This window comes from Cyanistes caeruleus, chromosome 29, assembly GCF_971803275.1.
Source record: "Cyanistes caeruleus chromosome 29, bCyaCae1.hap1.1, whole genome shotgun sequence".
Lineage (NCBI taxonomy): Eukaryota > Metazoa > Chordata > Aves > Passeriformes > Paridae > Cyanistes > Cyanistes caeruleus.
In genome coordinates this window covers 646,607-666,926 of record NC_141729.1, presented here as the reverse complement: position 1 = coordinate 666,926, position 20,320 = coordinate 646,607, and the positions used below count along the sequence as shown (strand labels likewise).

General features: G+C 57.8%; 4 protein-coding genes across 5 annotated transcripts; 1 reads left to right on the top strand and 3 right to left on the bottom strand.

The window, feature by feature from the left end:
• Positions 1-50: 50 nt before the first annotated feature.
• Positions 51-2,578, bottom strand: NODAL (nodal growth differentiation factor). Its single transcript, XM_086865531.1, has 3 exons — positions 2,252-2,578; positions 1,012-1,772; positions 51-925 (listed from the first exon to the last, which is right to left on the bottom strand). The coding sequence occupies exons 1-3, from the start codon at positions 2,574-2,576 to the stop codon at positions 773-775; spliced, it is 1,239 nt and encodes a 412-aa protein (XP_086721657.1). The 5' UTR covers positions 2,577-2,578; the 3' UTR covers positions 51-772.
• Positions 2,579-3,461: 883 nt separating this feature from the next.
• On the top strand, positions 3,462-11,359 carry ASH2L (ASH2 like, histone lysine methyltransferase complex subunit). 2 transcript variants are annotated; one of them, XM_086865363.1, is made up of 17 exons: positions 3,462-3,575; positions 3,750-3,819; positions 4,092-4,237; positions 4,912-5,000; positions 5,302-5,396; positions 5,485-5,580; positions 5,820-5,915; positions 6,084-6,159; positions 6,663-6,680; positions 8,009-8,102; positions 8,537-8,754; positions 8,936-9,103; positions 9,185-9,378; positions 9,749-9,841; positions 9,963-10,061; positions 10,365-10,424; positions 10,809-11,359. In XM_086865363.1, the coding sequence occupies exons 1-17, from the start codon at positions 3,469-3,471 to the stop codon at positions 10,914-10,916; spliced, it is 1,827 nt and encodes a 608-aa protein (XP_086721489.1). In that variant the 5' UTR covers positions 3,462-3,468; the 3' UTR covers positions 10,917-11,359. The 2 variants fall into 2 exon arrangements, with proteins under 2 accessions (XP_086721489.1, XP_086721490.1); XM_086865364.1 differs by lacking the exon at positions 6,663-6,680.
• Positions 11,343-15,143, bottom strand: STAR (steroidogenic acute regulatory protein). Its single transcript, XM_023940758.2, has 7 exons — positions 14,972-15,143; positions 13,708-13,821; positions 13,338-13,465; positions 13,096-13,254; positions 12,486-12,670; positions 12,211-12,304; positions 11,343-12,069 (listed from the first exon to the last, which is right to left on the bottom strand). The coding sequence occupies exons 1-7, from the start codon at positions 15,033-15,035 to the stop codon at positions 11,962-11,964; spliced, it is 852 nt and encodes a 283-aa protein (XP_023796526.1). The 5' UTR covers positions 15,036-15,143; the 3' UTR covers positions 11,343-11,961.
• Positions 15,144-17,481: 2,338 nt separating this feature from the next.
• LSM1 (LSM1 homolog, mRNA degradation associated) lies at positions 17,482-20,314 on the bottom strand. Its single transcript, XM_086865361.1, has 4 exons — positions 20,133-20,314; positions 19,814-19,882; positions 19,261-19,376; positions 17,482-18,754 (listed from the first exon to the last, which is right to left on the bottom strand). The coding sequence occupies exons 1-4, from the start codon at positions 20,176-20,178 to the stop codon at positions 18,584-18,586; spliced, it is 402 nt and encodes a 133-aa protein (XP_086721487.1). The 5' UTR covers positions 20,179-20,314; the 3' UTR covers positions 17,482-18,583.
• Between the last annotated feature and the right edge of the window lie 6 nt (positions 20,315-20,320).

The window sequence follows — 20,320 nt, the reverse complement described above, 5'->3', positions numbered from 1 at the left end:
CCTCACACCCTGGCAGACCATCAACAGCAAAACTCAGCAGAGTCCAGTGGGCACTTTTAATATATATAATTTATTGATGAATTGTACAGCTGTGACCTTTTCGTACCACCCCATCCAGCGAGGGGAAAAGGCTCGAGTAGAGCTGTGGTTACTTGTTTATACCAGCTGCCCACCTGGATCTGCCAGCTGGGGCTCTGGACGCTGGGTAATACATTAACTTGTCTGAGTTGCAATAGAAATCTGATAGCTTTAATAGACATATAATAGAATTCTTAGGAGAAATGCCTAAACCCTAGGGGAGATGGAAAATCCCAGTGGCGTGGGTGCTCAGCATGGCCAGACACTGGAGCTGCAGGGTCCTGAGGATCTGTGGCTCCTGGTGATTCCCGTGTCTGGGAGAAGCAGCATTGCCTGAGCCGTGTCATGGCAGGGAGCAACGCTGCTGTGCCCCAGTCCTGCCCCTCAGCTCTGCCTCTGTCCCACCCAGCTCCTCGGTAAACACAGCACGAGGCACCCACAGCTCCAGAGCTGCTCCTCTCACAGGGAGGTGCCTGGTGGCCTTTTCCACGTGGAGCCCGGATCCAGCCAGGCGCAGTTCCTGCAGAACTGCCGGGCAGCCGATCCTCCCCAGCTCCGGCCAGGGCTGTGCCACCCCCAGGAGCGCGGGCTCCAGAGACACCCTGCTCCGTGCAGCGCTCCTGCCTTGGGTGGCTGGTCCCTGGGGCACTTCTGGGCACAGATGTGCACCTTCCTGGCAGGGAGCAGGGCGGTCTCAGTTGCAGCCACACTCCTCGATGATCATGTCCTCGTGGTGGCGGACAACGATTTCACCCTTCTCGTAGTAGAGCATGGAGAGGGGGCTCATCTTGACTGGGGAGCAGGCGGGACACGGCACCTGGTTGGGCTTGTAGAGCTGCAGCAAACTCTGTGGGAGACACGGGAAGGGCAGAACATTGCTGTGCTGCGGGCAGGGGGTGTGGGGGATGTGGGGGATGCAGCATCCCCTCTTACCTGTATGTAGGCGTGGTTGGTGGGCTTGAAGGTCTCGTCCACGGGTGAGGGGCACAGCCCTTCACAGCGGTAGGCGTTGTACTTCTTGGGGTAGACGATCCAGCTTCCCCAGCCCGTCTGCTCAAAATCCACCATCATGTCCACCCGCCTGCACAGGGCCCTGCCCTGCTCCCTCGGGACGGCCGCGGCAGCGTCGCTCGCTTTGATCCTTTGCCTCTCCATCCTGTTCCTGCGGTGCCGGCGCGGCCCCGCGCCCCGCGCCCCGCCGTCACGCATGATGTACTTGGAGGTCTCCGCGGTCCTGATGAGGCTGTGGTCCCCCGGAGACTTGTCTTTGGAGAAGACGAGCAGCAGGACTCTGTCTGCCACGTCCTGGGGCAGCGCTGGGTCCCCGTGGCCGGTGTCTGTCGGGGCAGCGGACCCGCTCAGCTCCCACTGCCCCCTTCCCGTGGGACTGCGGTGCCCCGCCACCGCGGCTTGGTGCAGCCAGGACCGCAGCAGGTTGGTGACCTCAAAGACCTTCCAGGAGGCCTGGGTGGCAGAGGGGCTGTCAGCCACGGTGCCCAGGAAGAGCTGGTGGGCGCAGGTCCCATCTCCCCGGCACCTGCGCCGCCGGCTGTGGTAGATGTCCAGGGACACGTTGTGGGCACGGGAGAGGCCGGGCAGGCGGACACGGAGCTGAGCCAGGTTCACCTCCTGGCTGCTGGAGAGGGAGGACATGTCGAAGGAGAGCGCCCAGCGGGAGCCGTTCTGCAGGGAGCCTGAAAGCCAAGGGCACGGTGAGGGGACGTGGTGCCAGGGGTGCCAGAGCTGGGGGTACGGTGCCCTCGCCCACTGCCGGGGAACCATCCCTGCCGTGGGAACCTGAGGGTCGGGAGAAGGCAGCTGGATCCACCCGAGAGCCTCAGGCAGGGCTGGGAACAGGGATGCCCAGGACTGTGGGGATCCCTGGACAGGGTTTTATGGGAACCGTGCACGTCCCGGGGATGGTGCTGGCCCCAGGACAGGGGAGCTCGGGGACAGTGGCAGTCCTGGAAAGAGGGACAGCGCTGATCCCGGAGACAGGGCTGCCCGGGACTGGTGCCCGTCCTGGGAATAGTGCGGGTCCCAGGGCAGGGATGGTCGGGGACGCTGGGAGCCCCGGGGACGGTGACGGTCCCAGGGCAGGGATGGTCGGGGACGCTGGGAGCCCCGGGGACGGTGACGGTCCCAGGACAGGGATGCCCGCGGCCCCACTCACCGTGTGGGGAGAGGCTGAGAGCGGCGGCGGCGGCGGCGCGGAGCCGGGCGGGAGGGGCGCGGAGCAGCTGCAGCATCAGCGCGGGGCAGCGCGGCGGGGAGCGGGCCGGGGCGAGGGTCGGTGCCCAGGGAAGCGCCCCGGTGGATGCTCCGGTCGGTGCCCAGGGAAGCGCCCCGGTGGATGCTCCGGTCGGTGCCCAGGGGAGCTCCCGGGTGGATGCTCCGGTCGGTGCCCAGGTGAGTGCCCCGGTCGGAGCGCAGCCCAGGCGGAACAGGGCTAGGGCGCAGAGCGCCAGCGCGGGCACGGAGCGGAGCGGGACCCGCATGTCTGCCCGGGTCACCCGCGGCCGCCCTATTTGTACGGCGGCCCCGAGCGCCGCCCCGGGCGGCCCCGGCACCCCCCTCCCTGACAGCCCCCTCCCCTCTTCTCCCCGTCCCTCTTCCCATTCCTCCGTCCCTATCTCTATCCCCCCTCCCCTCCACCCCCATCTACCTCCCGGCCATCCCTCCCAGTTTCCATGTCCCTCGTCTCCCGCCCTACTCTTTCTCCCTCTCTCCTTCTCCCCATCCTTCTCTCGTTGCCTTCAGCCTTATCCATCATTCCATCAATCCATCCCTGCCTCACCCCTGCATTCCTCCGGTTCTTCTCTTTCTCCGGGTCCGTCTCTCCCTGCGTCCCTCCCGGGCTCGTCCCCACCACCGTCCCTCTCCCTCCCTCCCTCCGTCCCTGTGGCCGAGGGTCGGGGGCGGCCACCCCCGCCTGCCTCTGCTGTCCCCAGAGCCGCAGAGCCCGGGACTGCTGGGGACGAGTGATCCTGGGACATCCCCAGCCCGTCCCGGTTCCGTGGAGAAGGGAGCGGGACCTGGGGCACCGGTGCCCCCAGTCTCTCTGGGGTGGGGGTGCCCGGGGGAGAACTCCCCCGCCCGCCTCTCAGAGAGGAGACGCTCGTCCCTCCCGGGGGGAAACGCCTCCCGCGGGGCACCGGGAACCGGGGACCTGCTCCCGGTTTCTCCCACCGCTGTCAGCCCCGCGCCTCCCGCCCAGGCTGCGCCGGGTGACGTCACGGCCGTGGAGGGTGACGTCACGCCTCCCCGCGCCGTGCTCCCGGCGGCCGCCGCCAGGGGGCGCCCTCGGCCGCGGCGGGGCCCCCGGGCCCAGCGCCCCTCCACGAGCGAAGTCTCGCGAGACCCGCGCGCTTCTCGCGGGAGCACGCGAACATGGCGGCGGCAGCGGCGGCTGAGGGCGCCGAGCCCCCCCCGGAGCCGCCCCCGGCCCCGGAGCCCCCGGCCCCGCCAGAGCCGCCCGCCGCCGACGCCGAGACCGGGTATGTCCCTCCCTGGGCGGGCCCCTGGGACCCCCGCACTCCCCGTACCGTAAGGGCTCCGCGGGACCTGCCCCGTTGTCAGGGGAACGGGGACGGGGGTCCCTCGGCCCCAGCGACAGCGGGTCCCGGCTGTGCCCCGCTGCGGGCTCCGCTCTGACCCGTGTGCCCTGGCAGGGCCGACGCCGCCGTGGTGGATGTCAGCGCGGGCCTGGAGAGCGAGTCTGCCCACGGGAAGGAGCCGCTGGTAGGTGCCGTGGGCAGGGGGGGCTCGGTGCGGCCCCGGCGGGAGCGTCCCCCAGCGCCAGCGCTGCCTCCTTCAAACCTTCTTCTGGAAATTAACTCTTCATCCGTGTGGCTCATCTTCACGAGCTGCGTGTACAGAACAGCTCCAGCCTGCTCGCAGCGCGGCCGTGGATCAGGGGAAAGGATTTATTCCCTCTGAAATGCCATGGTGGCACGCTGCTGCCCGCAGCCCTTGTTGCCTGGCTTTCATTCCCGGCCCTGCTCCGCTTCCAGGACGCTGCCGGCGACGGCGCCGAGGCCATGGATGTCCAGGGCGGCTCGGGGGACGAGGAGAACGTGCGGCAGCTCGGTGAGATCGAGCTGCAGTGTGGGATCTGCACCAAGTGGTTCACGGCTGACACCTTCGGCATCGACACCACGTAGGTGACCGCTGGCAGGGGCAGCACGCCGCTTTGGGAGCAAAAGTGGAGTGTTTGGAGTCGGAGTTCCCAAGGACCTGTCCATGTCCTTGAACACTTGGGAACTGGTGTGTTGTGTAAATAAAGCTTTGTCCGTGATAAAAGCACCCCCAGGAAATACCACTGAGCCTCTAAGATATTTGTGGTTTTAGGGAAGGAAGAAATGATTGGATTTTAACCTGGAATAATTAGTTTCTTAATGCAGTGTAGTGCAGAATAATTTATTTTCTTTCACTCCAGGAAGGACATTGAGGGGCTGGAGCACATTCAGGGAAGGGAACAGAGCTGGAGAAGGGTCTGGAGCACCAGGAAGTGCTGAGGGAGCTGGGAAGGGGGTTCAGCCTGGAGAAAAGGGGGCTCAGGGTAACCTTGTGGCTCTGCACAACTCCCTGCCAGGAGGGGACAGATGGGGGTTCAGGCTCTGCTCCCAGGGAACAGGGACAGGACAAGGGGAGGTGTCCAAGGAACCGCTGGAGGTGGCACTCAGCTCTCTGGGCTGGGGATAGGGTGGGGATCAGGCACAGCTTGGATTCAGTGGTCTCAGAGGTGTTTTTAAACCTCGGAAATTCCAGGATTCTTTAACCTGATACAATAGCTACACTGTACCCACCCCTAACAAAGCTGCTTTCTCCTAGGTCTTGTCTGCCCTTCATGACCAACTACAGCTTCCACTGCAATGTGTGCCACCACAGCGGGAACACATACTTCCTGAGGAAACAAGCGAGTGAGTTTGGGAAGAGCACCCTGGGAGATGTTTTGTGCAAGATGAGCCTGGGGGGGTTGGTTTTGTCTGAAGTCGGTGGGAGGGCTCTGCTGAGACTTTTGGAAAATGACCCAAAATCCCATATTTACACCCATGTGTGGCTTCTTCAAGAAATGTTTCACTACTAATTTATGAGGGTGGTGGAACTGGTTCAGCGAGGGCTGACTCAGGACAGAATTTGGGAGGTTTTGCAGTTCACTGTGTACACACAATGATCTTCCCACCAAGTGTAACTGTAGCCCTGGGGTGTTTGGTTTCTCAGATCTCAAGGAAATGTGCCTTAGTGCTCTGGCCAACCTCACGTGGCAGTCGAGGACACAGGATGAGCACCCCAAAACGATGTTCTCCAAGGATAAGGTTTGGCTGTTCGGGAACCGCCCGCGGGCTCACGTCAGTGGTGGTGTCAGTGAGGAGGAGCTCACACCAATGTTTTCTGTTCTTGCAGGATATTATCCCGTTTATTGATAAATACTGGGAGTGTATGACAACACGGCAGAGGCCTGGGAAAATGACTTGGCCCAATAATATTGTCAAAACCATGGTAAGAATTGAGGGTAAATCCGTGGAAGAATTCCCACAAATTTTGGGTTTCTGACATCTGTGTGTGCTGAGGGCTAGGCTTGGAGCTGTAGGGTGAAGATGCTGATGCTTCTTAGGCAGCTGATTTACCTAACACATAAAAAGTAGGACACACATAAAGTAGGAACTGCTGGGATTTAAACTCTTGTTAATGAATTTGTTATGATCTTACCCTGTGTAACTCAAACTCCTCTGTTTTAGTGTAAAGAAAGAGACGTGTTCCTGGTGAAAGAGCATCCAGACCCAGGCAGTAAAGACCCAGAGGAAGATTACCCCAAATTTGGGCTTCTAGACCAGGTATGTGATGGGAGACAGGAGGAAAGTGGGGAGCTGAGAGGGGAGTGGGGGGTCCCTCCTGTGTTGTGCCAGGAGTGGGTGGCAGCCCCAGTAGCTGGAGTGCCCTGCTCAGACTGGGAGTGTTCCCTTGGACCAAGGCTGTACAGCAGATTATTTGATCTCTTGCAGGATCTTGCCAATATTGGTCCAGCCTATGACAACCAGAAACAGAACAACACCGTGTCCACGAGTGGAAGCTTAAATGGCAAGTTCTTTACTCAGGAGGGGTCTGGGTATTTGAGACTATGCTGCATTTCCCATGGACATCCGTGCAGTTAAACTGTCCTGTGAGCTGAGCTTATGCTCAGAGCAGTCTCACTGTGCCTTTTCACAGAAGGATTAATTTTATATCTTGGGAAGGTTCAGCTGTTTCTTTAGTGTGACCAGGTAAATCAAGATGCTCGCTGGAAGCTGAGCTTGTCACTTTGCCCTTAGAATGGTTTTAAATTATCTCCTTGAGTTATTGAGATTTCCCATCTTGCTGAGTGTAGTCAGGGCGGCCTTGCTGTAGTAAATGAACTATTAATGGGTTTATATATCAATAATCTTTATTGAGCACATCCCAGTAGTGCAGACAGGAGGTGTTTGGGTCTTTTTAAAGCAGGTTATAGATAGCTCAGGTGTGTTGTTTCCATGTCATGCACTGGTTGCTTTTTATTTCATTTCTGGGAGACTGACAAACATGTGGTGCCACTTCTGTTCTTGCAGGTGGAGCCTCTCTGGGAGGTGAATATTTACCTTTCAGCTTCTAAAACTTAAGTATTGCTGTTTGCAAAGCTTTCCTTGCTCGATTCTCTTAGAAGCCAAAGTCAATCAAAAATGAAAGCGTGCCCTGATGTGATTGCAGTTGGACTTCAATACAAACCAGCAATTCCATTATTTTATCTTAGTAGTTAGAAGCTTTTAATTGCCATATTCTGCTCTACTTGGCTGGTTTTGTTTATTTATTTTACACTTATGTTTATTTTTTCTGTATCAATAGACCTGATGCTGTCATTTTAATGCTTAAACAATTGGTCTAAAATTTACAGTGCAATGGTTTTGGCAAGTCATTGTTGACAAACTGGAGATCCTGAATGTTTGTCTGCACTGAAATCAGGGCGTGCAGCTGGATCAGGTCATGTTTGTGCAGAATATGGCATTCCCTGGATGGTTTGGATCCCTTACACCGTAAGGGAATGCTGGTGATGAAAGAGCTGACTGGATTTTTAGTTACCACGCAAATGTGGTTCGTGAAGGTGTTTATCTACAGTACATGAAATTTCCATAGTTTTCCTTACAAATCAGCAGTTATATCTTTGGAAATAGCAGGATGATATAATGCCTGTATGATTTAATTTATTAAAACATGCTGATATCAGTTGAATTAAATTTAACATGTAACCTTTCCTAACCTTCAGTTTTATAACTGAGTGCTGAGTTCAGACTGATTTGCTGCTCAATAATAGAACTGATTTCAGTAGTACTGAAGAGAAACACCTCTTGCTTTTCATTGTTCCTCAATTTAGGTGTGTTTTATTTTGTAGATGGAATTGAAAATTGAGTGCTTATTGCTGGTTGGTGTCAGTGTTCCTCCAGCACAGGGTCACTGGGTTGGTGGCTGTGCTCTAGGATGGGATTCTGCTGCTCCTGCAGAAAGATTTGGGCTGTGACTGGAGTCTCCATTAATAGTAATAATAATAATAATAATAATAATAATAATAATAATAATAATAATAATGACCCTGAAGTGGATCCCTGTGCTGCTGCCTGTAAATCTTCTGATGACAGAAAAGATCCTTAATTCTCACCTGAAAAGCTCAGACTGAGCTTGTTTTGCTGCTCAGTCTCCTTTAGCTTCTGTTCCAAATTCAGACACCTCAAAAGCTGACCAGAAGCCACATAAAGCTGTGGATTTTGCTGTGCTCGTTGGCAGTGAAGTCTGGTTCACATTAACTGTGGACTAAGGCACCTGAGCCCACGGGTTGATTTTGGTTTGGCTGCTCTGCCCCTCTCTGCCTGGAGATCCCGTGTGGGCGAGCGGCAGCTCCTGAGCTGCCTGTTTGTGTGTCCAGGGGGAATGGCTGCCGGGGGCAGCGGGAAGGGCCGAGGGGCCAAGCGCAAGCAGCAGGACGGAGGGACCACGGGGACAGCCAAGAAAACACGGAGGTGAGAGCAGGGGTGCCGTGAGGGGACGGGGATGGGCACGGGTACGGGCACAGGGACAGACATGGGCACGGGGACAGGCACAGGGGTGGGCACAGGGATGGGTGCGGGGATGGGTGAGGGGATGGGGACAGGGGTGGGTGCAGGGATGGGTGCGGGGATGGGTACCAGTCAGGGACAGCAGCACTCAGATGCCCTGAGCTGCCTCCCAGCTGTCTCTGCCCTGGGTGGGTGTCTGGGGGTCACTCCAGAGCCCTGTGATGTAACTGATGACACACAAGTCACAAGCTATAAATGATTTCCAGTGGATGATTGTGCTCGTTTCACACAGACACGAGTTTGTGTCCCCTAAGCACAGGGACAGCTCTGCAAGGGGGTGTCCTGGGCTGGCATGTGACAGCAGCTGGAGATGCCAGCATGGGGTTTCTGTGTTTCAGTGACCCGTTGTTCTCGGCTCAGCGCCTGCCCCCTCATGGGTACCCTCTGGAGCACCCCTTCAACAAGGACGGCTATCGCTACATCCTGGCCGAGCCTGACCCCCATGCACCTGACCCAGAGAAGCTGGAGCTGGACTGTTGGGCAGGAAAACCGATTCCTGGGGATCTGTACAGAGCCTGCCTGTATGAACGAGTCCTCCTGGCGCTGCATGACCGAGGTACAGAGCCCGTTAATCTGTGCAGGTCGTGTTTCCTCACAGAGGCGTCTCGGTGACCTCTCATTACCAGGCAGAGCTGCTCTCAGAGGTGCAGAGGTTCAGTCCACCTCTGTGTGTTCACTTGCCTTTTGACACCACCACGTTAAAAATCACAAATGAGTGCTCGTGTGCTCCCCTGCAGCTCCCCAGCTGAAGATCTCTGATGACAGACTGACTGTTGTTGGTGAGAAGGGCTATTCCATGGTGCGAGCCTCGCACGGTGTGCGGAAGGGAGCCTGGTACTTCGAAATCTCCATGGATGAGATGCCTCCAGACACGGCTGCCAGATTAGGCTGGTCACAGCCCTTGGGTAAATCATTCTACAAAACACTTCTCAGTAGCTGCTGCTGCTACACTGCCTGTGTTCACCATGAAACGTTTGTTTCCACAGGGAACCTCCAAGCCCCTCTGGGGTACGACAAGTTCAGTTACTCCTGGCGCAGCAAAAAGGGAACCAAGTTCCACCAGTCCATAGGGAAACACTATTCCTCTGGCTATGGACAGGGAGATGTCCTGGGATTTTACATCAGCCTTCCAGAGGATACTGAGACAGCCAAATCCCTGCCTGACACCTACAAAGACAAGGTGAGGTGCACATTCACTGTTGGATTAAGCATTGGCAGGTGGAAAACAGGAAAATGAGTGGCTGTGGCCTCACTCGTGCCCCTTTCCGTGCATCCTTCCCATCCTGCCTCTCAGTACCTCTGTGGTTCGTGGGGGAGAGGCCCAAAGTGTTGATCTCAGAAAGCAAAGAAAGCAAAGAAAGCAAAATTCTCCTGGATGGGATTGCCCACATCTCCTTTCACCTTCCCCTCCTGGCTCTCAAATCTCTGAGCTGTGGGAGTCACTCCTCACAGGTACTCTGACACCAGGCATGCCTGGCCCTGAGCAGGGCAGGTGACAGGTAACAGTTTTCCAGGCTTGTTCTTGATGTTTGCTGCTGATGTTGTTTCAGGCTTTGATCAAATTCAAAAGCTACTTGTACTTTGAAGAGAAGGATTTTGTGGACAAAGCAGAGAAGAGCCTAAAGCAAGCCCCTGGAAGCCAGGTGAGTTGTTGCTGTCACTTCAGCATGTGCCTGGCCTGAGTGAAAGGGAGCAGGGACTAATTCTGTCAGGGTTGCAGTGTCCTCACAACCACCATCAATGGGAAAACCCTTCATTTTTCAGATCATATTCTTCAAGAATGGTGTCAGCCAGGGAGTTGCCTTCAAGGACATCTTTGAGGGAGTTTATTTTCCTGCCATTTCTCTATACAAAGGCTGCACAGTAAGTGAGGGGTCTCTGAAAGGGAATTCCTAAATCCACCAGTTTCAGTAATGCACAAAGTGTGGGCACTCCAGGAGTGTGCCAAGTGAAAAGGAAAGATGGGAATCACTTTAGTGGCTCTGGAACAATGTTGCTGTTCACACGTGTAATGAGATTATCAAATTGCTAAAGTAACATCAGCAGTGTTTGTTCCTGTGGGCTTGCACAGGGTGTGGGGAGGCTCAGGAGTAGGAAGGGATGAGGACAGAGCACTAGAGAAATTTTCCTGGATTTGTAGATTTAATGAAAATGTACATTCCACAGGTTTCTATAAACTTTGGGCCATATTTCAAGTATCCACCGAGAGACATCACTTACCATCCTGTAAGTAAAACTGAAGCTTCTCCCCACATCTGAGAGCCTCATTGTTTAAATCAGAGATATTTTGGGATGATTCATACCACACCTCTAACTGTCCTTCAGTCTCAGTACCTGGATAGTGTAGCCAAAAGGATTGTGTTTAAAAATATGTAAGGACAGATACCCGCATAAATCATTAAATTTTAATGAAATAATAGGTGCTGTTACCTTGTTCCTCTTGACAGATTGTTGCCTGCGTTGGCCTTGTTTGTCAGTAAGGGAACTGAGTTGTTGTTCAAGGAAACACTTGAATTCCCCCCCCCTGCCCCTACTGTTTTGAGGAGGGAAACAGCCCTGGAATGTCCTGGAATTTTCCAGAAGTGGAGCTAACTCTGCTTCCCTCCGCAGATGAGTGACATGGGCTGGGGGGCCGTGGTGGAGCACACGCTGGCCGATGTCCTGTACCACGTGGAGACAGAGGTGGATGGCAGGAGGAGCCCACCCTGGGAGCCATAAACACCCACCACTGTGGATTTACTGCAGAGGAGCATCCATCTCTCTCAGAGACCAGCCAAGGACCCGACAGGCCGCGGTGGATGCAGCCCTGGCTGGCAGGTGTTTGTGTGTGTGTGTTCGCAGCTCCCCACTGCCCCTGCCAGGCAGTTCTGGGGTGTTTGGTGCTCGTGTGGGGCCTTTCTGGGAGCCCCCAGTACCATCAGACTGTCACTGGCTGGAGAAGGGGGTGTAACAGGTCAGGGTGTAGCTGCAGCTGCCAGGTGTGGGTACAGTGACCCCTGTGCTCAGGTGTGTTTGGCTGATGGTGACCAGCAGCTCCCAGCCAGGACAGCTCTGTTGGAACGACATGGCTGCATGTTAGATTTAATTTGGGCTTCTGTCCAAACTGTATTTTTTTTCCCCACGGACTGGAAACCACTTTAAAAATAAAGGCTTTAACTCTTCTTTTTATTCTTGTTTTTGTCTTGTAAATTGTTACAGGTGACATTTTTACTCAAAGTAGCTACACGTGGAGATCTCTGGAGTGCACAGGAGTTAATGGGGCCTCCTGCTAATGATCATCATTGCAGAGCTTGGGGTGAATAAATAATTTGACACTTCTTATGTGTTGGTACAGGAAAAAATAAATTAGAGCTGCTTTGAGGGGAAGAGAAAACAAAAATAAGTGCTATGTTTGAGTTTTGGGAGAGTAAAATTTGAGGTTCAGTCAGGCCTGTGTCTGCCTCACTGAGGATGTACCTTCCCAGCTGTCTCCCTAATAACTAATTAGTCCAGAGCTTTAAATGTAGACAGCACTAATTATAGCTTTATTTATTCGTTGAAAGTAATTAGGGAGGGTGGAGTTGGCTTGACTGGGCCAGCACATGCTCAGTTAAGCGACTGCAGGAATTAAATTTGTCCTGCACTTACACAATGAGCTTCAATAAATAAACCTTTATATTTACTGTTTGTAACTGTGCATTAATTAGTGGAGTCTGCTGTTCAAGGTGAATTGGAGTGACAGGGTTCCATACTTTGCCCCTGAGGGAAGCCCTGCACGGGGTGGTCAGCAGGTCACAGGCACCGGCTGGGCCAGGCGCTGCCGGAGGTGTTTGGCGAAGTCCACCTGTGTCTGGGACAGGACCTGGTTGATGATGGTCTTGGGCAGCCAGCCCTGGGGAGGAGCAGACACAGCCTGTGAGCAGAACCTGCCCCCCCAGACCCCCCAGTCCCAGCCCCTGGCTCCCCCCAGCACCCAGCTCCCCCGGCTCCTGGCTCCCCCCAACTCCCCCCAGCTCCCCCCAGCCCCCGGTACCTTGAGGTCGATGCTCAGCAGCCAGGTGAGCCTGGTCTGGGAGGGGCTGCCAGGCAGTGGCCGCAGGACCATGCAGGTGGGACCATTCTCAGCCCTGGTGGGGGAGAGGCTCGGCTCAGACCCAAACCTGGACTTTTCAGCCCCAGAACTGCACTTTGGGGTTCCAGCAGCAGCTCCTGCTGCCCATAGAAACCCAGCGACTGCGGGCCCATAGCAAAATCCTTCTGCCCTGTGGGAATCTCCCTCCCTGCACACACAGAACTGGACTGTGGTACCTTATGAACCCCTCCTGCTCGGGCATGGCCCCGTAGGTCGTGGACATCCCGGCCAGGACACAAGTGGAGCCGCGTCTCTTGGAGCACCGGACGCTCACGAAGTCCCGAGGCCCAACGATGTTCCCAGGGGTCGCGGCCGCCTTCTCATGGGTGATCACCGTGTCCTTCCCAATCTTCTCCAGAATCTGCAGTTTAGAATTAAACTTTCATTTCAAGTGTTTGCTGCAAGCACAGATAAAAGCTGCCTTTGGTTACCAGGTGTTCATACAGGGTCTGACAAAGACTTGGTGTTTACAGTGACAATAATTCCAAATACTTGCTCGCCCCAGGTGCAGAACTGTTTTCAATTCCTGGGTGAAAAGCTATTCCCTTACTGCTTCTCTCATTCCTTGTGCCTTGGGGCTATTTCTTCCCTAGATCTGCCCCAATTTACAGCAGAACTGGCTGCTTCTTGCAGGAAAGTGCCTTTCCTGCAGAATTAGTCACACAGAAACTGCTCCAGACTCGCCTCTGCTGCAGCAGCGACACAGATACCACACAAACTCCTCTACATCTGCAGCAGGAAACCGAACACAGGCTGAGTGTGACAGGTCTGATACACATTTCCTACCCTGACTTCTTTGACGTTGGGGTTCCAGTCTCCCATCTGCTCCATGTTGTCCACCAGCTCTCCATACACAGTGTCCAGGGGCTGGTCCACCACCACCTCCAGCCGGAACACCTTCCCCACATCCGGCAGCACCTTGCTCAGCACTTTATCTCCATTGCCCTGGGGAGGGGATGGCACAGTGAGCACCGGAGCCACTCACGGGAGGAGGGCTGCAAGGCAGGACTGCAGGGCAGAGCACCCACCGCCACCGTCTCCGTCTTCCAGTCGTCCTGGTCCTCAAGGATTCTGAGCGATTTCTGCAGCGCTTCCTCCCCTTGCTTGATGTAAGACATTTCCATCTCGCTGAAGGGTTTCTCCTCCAGCCTCGAGCCTGCCAGCAGCAGACAAAGGCAGGGCTAAGTGCAAGGACAGAATCGAGTGCCAGATGAGCTTTATCTACACCAAATTCCCTTCTCTGTGCCCAGGGGATGGGGATTAAACCCAGTTCCCTCTGCCTTTGGTTCAGCAGAAGCACAGCCCACCCTCAAGCAGGTTTTTCCCCAGCTGCTCTCTGGAGCCCCAGCCCGTGACGGTTTCCAGCAGGAAGGAACAGACCCCTGAGGTGTCACTCACTGAGCAAGGAGCTTCTCCTGCGCACCTGGTGGATCCAGGTGCCGGGTCCCGGGCTGCGGCTGGCCAGCCTGCTCAGCTCCTGGCTGATGGCCACAGCAGCTTGTCTCCTCAGACCTGGGGGAGAGAGCAGATAGTGTCACCCGCTGGCACCGCCCTGCCCGGGCCTTGCCGTGGGCTTTCCCCCAGTTTAAACATGGACAAGGCCCTGCTTGTCACCACCTCGGTGTCCCTAGAGGCACAGGGGACAGCTGTTTGCCATCGCTCTGCCCTGGCACAGGTCGGCCTAAGCAATCCTGGGTTTGGTTCCAGCTCCGAACCTCTCAGCAGCAAAAATACTGAGAAGCATCCTGCAGGTGCCCAGGAAAGAGCACGGAAATGGAGCACAGAGATACAAACCCCTCACAGCCAGAGGGAGGGTGACCCAGAGCTGCTCACAGGGACAGGAGCCAGCCCCTCAGGCCCCAGGGACAGGTCTGGTAGCAAAAAGGGTTTTAGGGACAGTAAATCCCAGAACCCAACATGTCACAGAGCGGGGAGAACTTCCCTGAGGTCCCAGCCACCACCCTGAGGAGTACAGAGAGAAAGAGGGTCCTTTCTGGAGCCTGGGACTCAACAGGAGCTTTTCTAATAAACTTTTGTCACAAACTCCCTCTGTGCTGCCCGTGAGCGCAGGGAGAGAATCCCTGAGCCCCGGCCTCATCCTGCCCCAGACAGACGGACAGGAGCTGTCCTGGCCCCATCCTGCCCCAGACAGACGGACAAGAACTGTCCTGGCCTCATCCTGCCCCAGACAGATGGACAGGAGCTGTCCCAGCCTCATCCTGCTCCAGACAGACGGACAGGAGCTGTCCTGGCCCCATCCTGCCCCAGACAGATGGACAGGAACTGTCCTGGCCTCATCCTGCCCCAGACAGACGGACAGGAGCTGTCCCAGCCTCATCCTGCTCCAGACAGACGGACAGGAGCTGTCCTGGCCCCATCCTGCCCCAGACAGACGGACAGGAGCTGTCCTGGCCTCATCCTGCCCCAGACAGACAGACAGGAGCTGCTCTGGCCTCATCTTGCCCCAGACAGACGGACAGGAGCTGTCCTGACCCCATCCCACCCCAGACAGACGGACAGGAGCTGTCCTGACCCCATCCCACCCCAGAGAGATGGACAGGAGCTGTCCTGACCCCATCCTGCCCCAGACAGACGGACAGGGGCTGTCCTGACCCCATCCTGCCCCAGACAGACGGACAGGAGCTGTCCTGGCCGTGCTCACCGGTCATGTTGCGCAGGTGGTGGTAGGAGATGGCAGCGCAGAGCTTGGATGTGGCTGGCAGCATCTCCCTGTGGGGTCGGAGCTGTGGGCTGGGCAGCGGCTGTGGTGGCCTCAGTGGTGGCCTCAGCGGTGTCTGTCCGTCCGTGCCGGCGCTGCTCTGGCCCAGCCCTGCCGTGCACGGCCTTAAGTAGCGGGGGCTGAAGGATTCTGCCCCGTCAGCCGGGAGATAAGAGCGTCAGCCCGGGCTGAGCCCCGCGGGCCAAGGCCAGCCCCGGCTCCCCACGCATCTTCAGCTCAGCCGGGCACGGGGCTGGGAGCGTGCTGGACACGGCAGCTCCTGGGGCTGGGAGTGTGCTGGACACGGCAGCTCCTGGGGCTGGGAGTGTGATGGACACGGCAGCTCCTGGGGCTGGGAGTGTGATGGACACGGCAGCTCCTGGGGCTGGGGCAGGCAGAGACCCCAGAGCCCCCTGTCCTGCCAGGGACAGACCTGTCTGTGCCAGGGACAGACCTGTCTGTGCCAGGACAGACCGCACAGCACACAGACCTGGGCACCACAGCAGGGATCACACGCTGTGACAGGCAACATCCTCACAGTCACACCAACACACGGCTGGAAAAGACCTCCAAGGTCATCGAGTCCAACCTTTGATGGGCAACAATGGATAATGAGGGATAACAAGGGATAACGATGGATGGCGTCATCTCACAGCACAATCATTGTGGAATAACGAGCCAGGCTGGGCCCCTGCAAACACCGTGTACAAGAACCAGAAGAGCCCACAGAACACTGAATATTAAACACACTGAGCTGCTGAGCCTGGGACTGAAGTGAGGGGCAGCCCCCCTATTCCCAGGCCCCGTTATCTGCCCCAGGACATGGCAGAGCAGTGATAACGCTCAAGGCTGAAATGACATTTCTGGGATGAATTACGGCCTGGAGATCAGCAGCCCCAGGAACCTGTGAGTTACAGCTGCTTCCTTTGACGTCAGCCCCTGCACCCTCCTGCAGGGAGCCTGACCTTCCTCCCCCATTCCAACAAGCTGGCCCAGGGGGAGGTCACCCCCTCACTGTGCCAGCAGCCCGGCCCAGGGAGCCCTTTGTCTCCCCGCACCTGTCCCAGCTTTCCTGAGATGATTCAAGTCCCACCTGCCATGCAGAATGGTCCTGCTGCTCCCCAGGCTGTTCCTCTCTGCTGCCACTCTCCAGTGTGGGCCAGAGAACACCTCAGGTCAGCGTGTGGGGTTAGACCGAGGGGCTGGGTGGGCAGCAGGGAGCCAGAAGCTGCACTATCCCCTCCCAAAACCCCTCTCTGCAGCCATGCTCCCACAGCTGTGACTCCCAGGTGATGGCACAGCTCTCCCCACCTCTGTTCTTCACCCACCTGCTCCCACCTCCCTGCACACAGCGGGGAGGGAAACCCAGGGGGGTTTGAAATCCCCCAGTCCCAGCCAGGAGCGTCCGGCCAAGCACAGGCAGAGCACTGAGAGCTCGGGGACACCAGAGACACCCCAGAACTGTGCACTGCCCCCAGCCCTCAGTCCCCCTCCCTGAGAGAGAGGGGACAGCAGGGAACAGTCCAGGACTGTTATCCCAGATGGAGCAGCCACTCCCAGCACAAGGCCTCGGCACAAGGACACGCACTTGCTTGTGAGGAGAGCCAAAACAACCCTTGCAGAGCTGCCCCTCTGGCTCCGGGCTGGGGGGCAGGACCCCATCTGTGCCCTCAGGACAGGGGACAGGAGGGGACACAGCCACACTGCCACAGCACCTGAGGAAACGCTGCAGGTGACCAGCCCCCAGAGCACGATACAGACCCCAGAAGGCACCCAGAACCTTCAGGGGGGATCTGGCTGACTGGGACACCCCAGACCCCCTGGGCACCCCCAGGCTCCTGCACAGTCACCACACGGCCCCATTTGCATCCACCTAGCAGGACCTGACACACAAACCTTCACAAATGCACAAAATGTGCAAAACCAAAACCGTGCCAAGCAAAGGCACTGGAGACTCACCAGGGCACCTGAAGGACCCAAAGTTCCTGGGGCCACCACGGGTCCCCCACCCTGCCCAGCCACCTTCGAGAGCATTCCCCTCCCAGCCCCTTTCCCACTGCAGTGCCTGGAGCAGGGGGCTCTGGGGGTGGCCCTGTCCCTCCTGCTGCAGCACTGGGGATGTCCCCCCAGCCCACAGCTGCCTGTGGTGTATTTGGAGAGACAAACCACAGCCCCCGGTGCCCACAGCGGTCACAGCCCATACTGTGATAAGACAATGGGCTCAAAAGCAGCCAGAAGAGCTGCATGTCTTGACCCCCACCAGCTCTTCACAGCCCCCAAAACCCTGGGGCTGCAGGGCTGGGACCCCACCTCACCTGATCTCAGTGAGATCAGGATCTCACTGCCCTGATCCTCCTTCACCCCAAAACACCCCCCAAACAACCAGGGACAGCAAATCCCCCCCCAAAGAGCCATCCCCTCCTGCCAGAGATTTTCCAGCCACAGCAGCCAGCTCCATAAATGCTTTTTATTAAATTTTGTTAGAACAAAAAATAGCGTTTCCTTGTTTACACCTTTGCTACCCCCAAACCCACAACATCCACTCAAGTCCAACGGGGCAGAAATGTTTCCCCCTGAAGTGAGTGGTCCCTGGGCCAGTGAGAGAGGGTCAGCACTGGCCACAACAGCTGTCAGCTCTCCAGGACAGTTTTGTTCAGCCCCAGCAAGCAGAGCTGGGCTCGTCCCCTGTTCCCCCAGCACAGACTCTTCACCCAAAGAACTCCTACTGCCCTCAGGGGAGCAGCCTGGGGTTCCACAGGGATTGTCCCTGCCGAGGTTTGCCCTTCCCTGCCCACACCCAGGAGGCTCCTGGAGCCTGGCAGCTGCCCAAAGCCAGCCCCAAGGCCAAGGACTCTTCCACCTCCAGGAGGGCTGGGACACACCGGGGACAAAGGACTCTCCAACCTGAGCCAGCTGTACCAGCTCCCCCTGAGCACCGAGTGAGGAGGGGCTGGAGGTCCAGGCTCTGCAGGGCCCCAGGTGCAGCAGCTCTTCATCAGCAGGTAATTAGTGGCTTCAGCTGGTAATGAGCGGGCTCAGCTGCAGGGGAATGGTACAGCCTGGCTGGGGGGTAGAGGCAGTCTTTGTTGGGGTACAGGGGTACCCAGGAGATCCTGCCCCTCCCAGAGCAGGATCTTGCCACAGGCTCCAGCATCTCCTCGGCTGGGCCAGGGGTCCCATCTGTCCCTGCACAGCACAAAGGGGACAAGAGCTGGCCTGAGGGGTGCTCGTCCTGAGAGAGGGGGAATAGTCAGGACCAGAATACTGGAAAACCATCGATGTCAGGATCAAGGATTTATTTACATGTCAAGGAAAAGTCTCACCCAGAGTCACGTGAGGAGGAGAAAGCAAACAAACCCAAGGAGCAATGATTTGCCTCCCAAAAACAAATGCTTGCACTCCCAGTGCGCTGGGCCCTCCTCGTCTCCTTCTCCTGAAGGAGACTAAAGGCATGATTTGTGAACAGTTACCAGCACCACGGAAAATACAATCTGAAAATGAAAACCTGCCTTTCCATGGAAGCCTGTCCCTGCCCGGGGGTGACGGAGCAGCAGCTCAGTACTCATCCAGCGTGTCCGCCCGCGGCACCGACAGGCCCCGCTCCTTCAGCGCCTGCACCTTCAGCTTCTCTGACTCCTGCTTGGCCTGCTGCTCCACCCGCTGCTCCTCCAGGATCTCCTCGATGGACACCTGCTGCAGAGGTGTGTCGCTCTCCTTCTCCAGGTCCTGCAGGAGAAACAACCCTGCAGCTCTGCATGGCATCCCTGGAGCGCGGGGTGCCTGTGAGCCACACGCCTTCTGTGAGCCCCAGCAAAGGCTGGGGGTGACAGAAAACTGGAAACGCTCTGAGGGGTGAGGAGCTGGGCAGGGATCCCCAGCACAGCCCTGGGAAGGGGCTCCTGGGGACCCCAAAGCACTCAGCTCCTCCTGAGCTATCCCAGATGGTGTCCCCTGGTGCAGAGCCAGCAAGGAGGTAAGGGACAGCCAGCAATGACACTCCTGCCACCCAGGCTGGAGCTTCCCCACAGCTCCCTCTCATTGTTCTTTGTCCCTCGAGTCATCCCAGAGGGGCTGTGGCAACAGGAGGCACCCCTGCCCTGCAGGCTGACGTTTCTGTGATGGTTCAGCCTGAACCGGCTCTGGAGGCGGCTCCAGCCCAGCAGAAGAGCAGACAGACAAACCACCAACACCCCCAGCTCAGGCCAAGACTGCAGCGGGAGCTGTGCACTTACAATTTCCCCCAGCAGCACCACATTCTCGCCCCTCACCACGAAGATGCCCCGAGGGATGTCCCCATACTTCTTGCCGACGTGGATGCGCTCCACGGTCTGGTGCAACACCAAGTTCGCTGCAGCAACGAGAGAGACAGAAAATCACCGACTTTCTACTGTGAATTGTGGCAGAGCAGCGTCCCCCATCCCACCCAGAGCTGTTTCTCCATCCCTCGGTGGCTGCTCTGAGCCGGGTCGCTGAAGCCACCGGCACTCCCCAGCTCAGCACCCCCAGCTCCCAGCGGCCAGGAGCTCAGAGCCCCGCGCAGAGCCCCCCGTGCCCGCCGGAGCTCGGAGGATGACGGCGATGCTGGTGCTGCAAGTTCTGGGCAAGGAGCAGATTAGAGGATGGATGAACATCACCCGGCTGCTTCTGCTCCAAGAGCGACGCCGGAGCTCCAGGCGTGGGAGAAAGCTCCGTGAAGCACCGAGCGCAGGGGGACACGAGCGGCGGCTGTTTCACCCCCAGCACAAGCACACTCGGAGCACACACTGCCCGCAGCCCCGGCCGTACCGAACTGGTCGATGCTGCGCAGGAACCCGATGAGCGTCCGGCCGTCCCGCAGCAGCACCAGGTGCTTCTCTGCGGGAAACGAGAGCGGCGCGTCGGCCTCGGCCCCCGCGGCTCCGGGAGCCCCGCCCGGGGCAGCGCCGCGCGGGGCCGGAGCCCACGGGGGGCGGCTCCAAACGGGAAGAGGGGTCCGGGCGCCGCACGGGGAACGGCAGGGCGGGACCCGGGGGAGCGGGACTCCGGACCCCGGGGCGGGGCGGCACCGACGGGGCACGGAGGGGACGGGCCGGCCCTGGAGCGGCGGGGGCGCGGCCGCACTCACTGTCGATGTCCTGGATCAGGCTGGCCGTGCCGGGCATGTAGTTCATGGTGCCGCCGCGCCCGCAGCGGAAGCGCCGCCATGCGCCGGTGCCGCCGACGTCCCGGAACCGCCCGCGCCGGGCGGGGCCCACCCGGCGCTGCCCTTTTAAGGCGCGCAGGCCGTGCGCGCGGGGCCGCCGCTGATTGGCC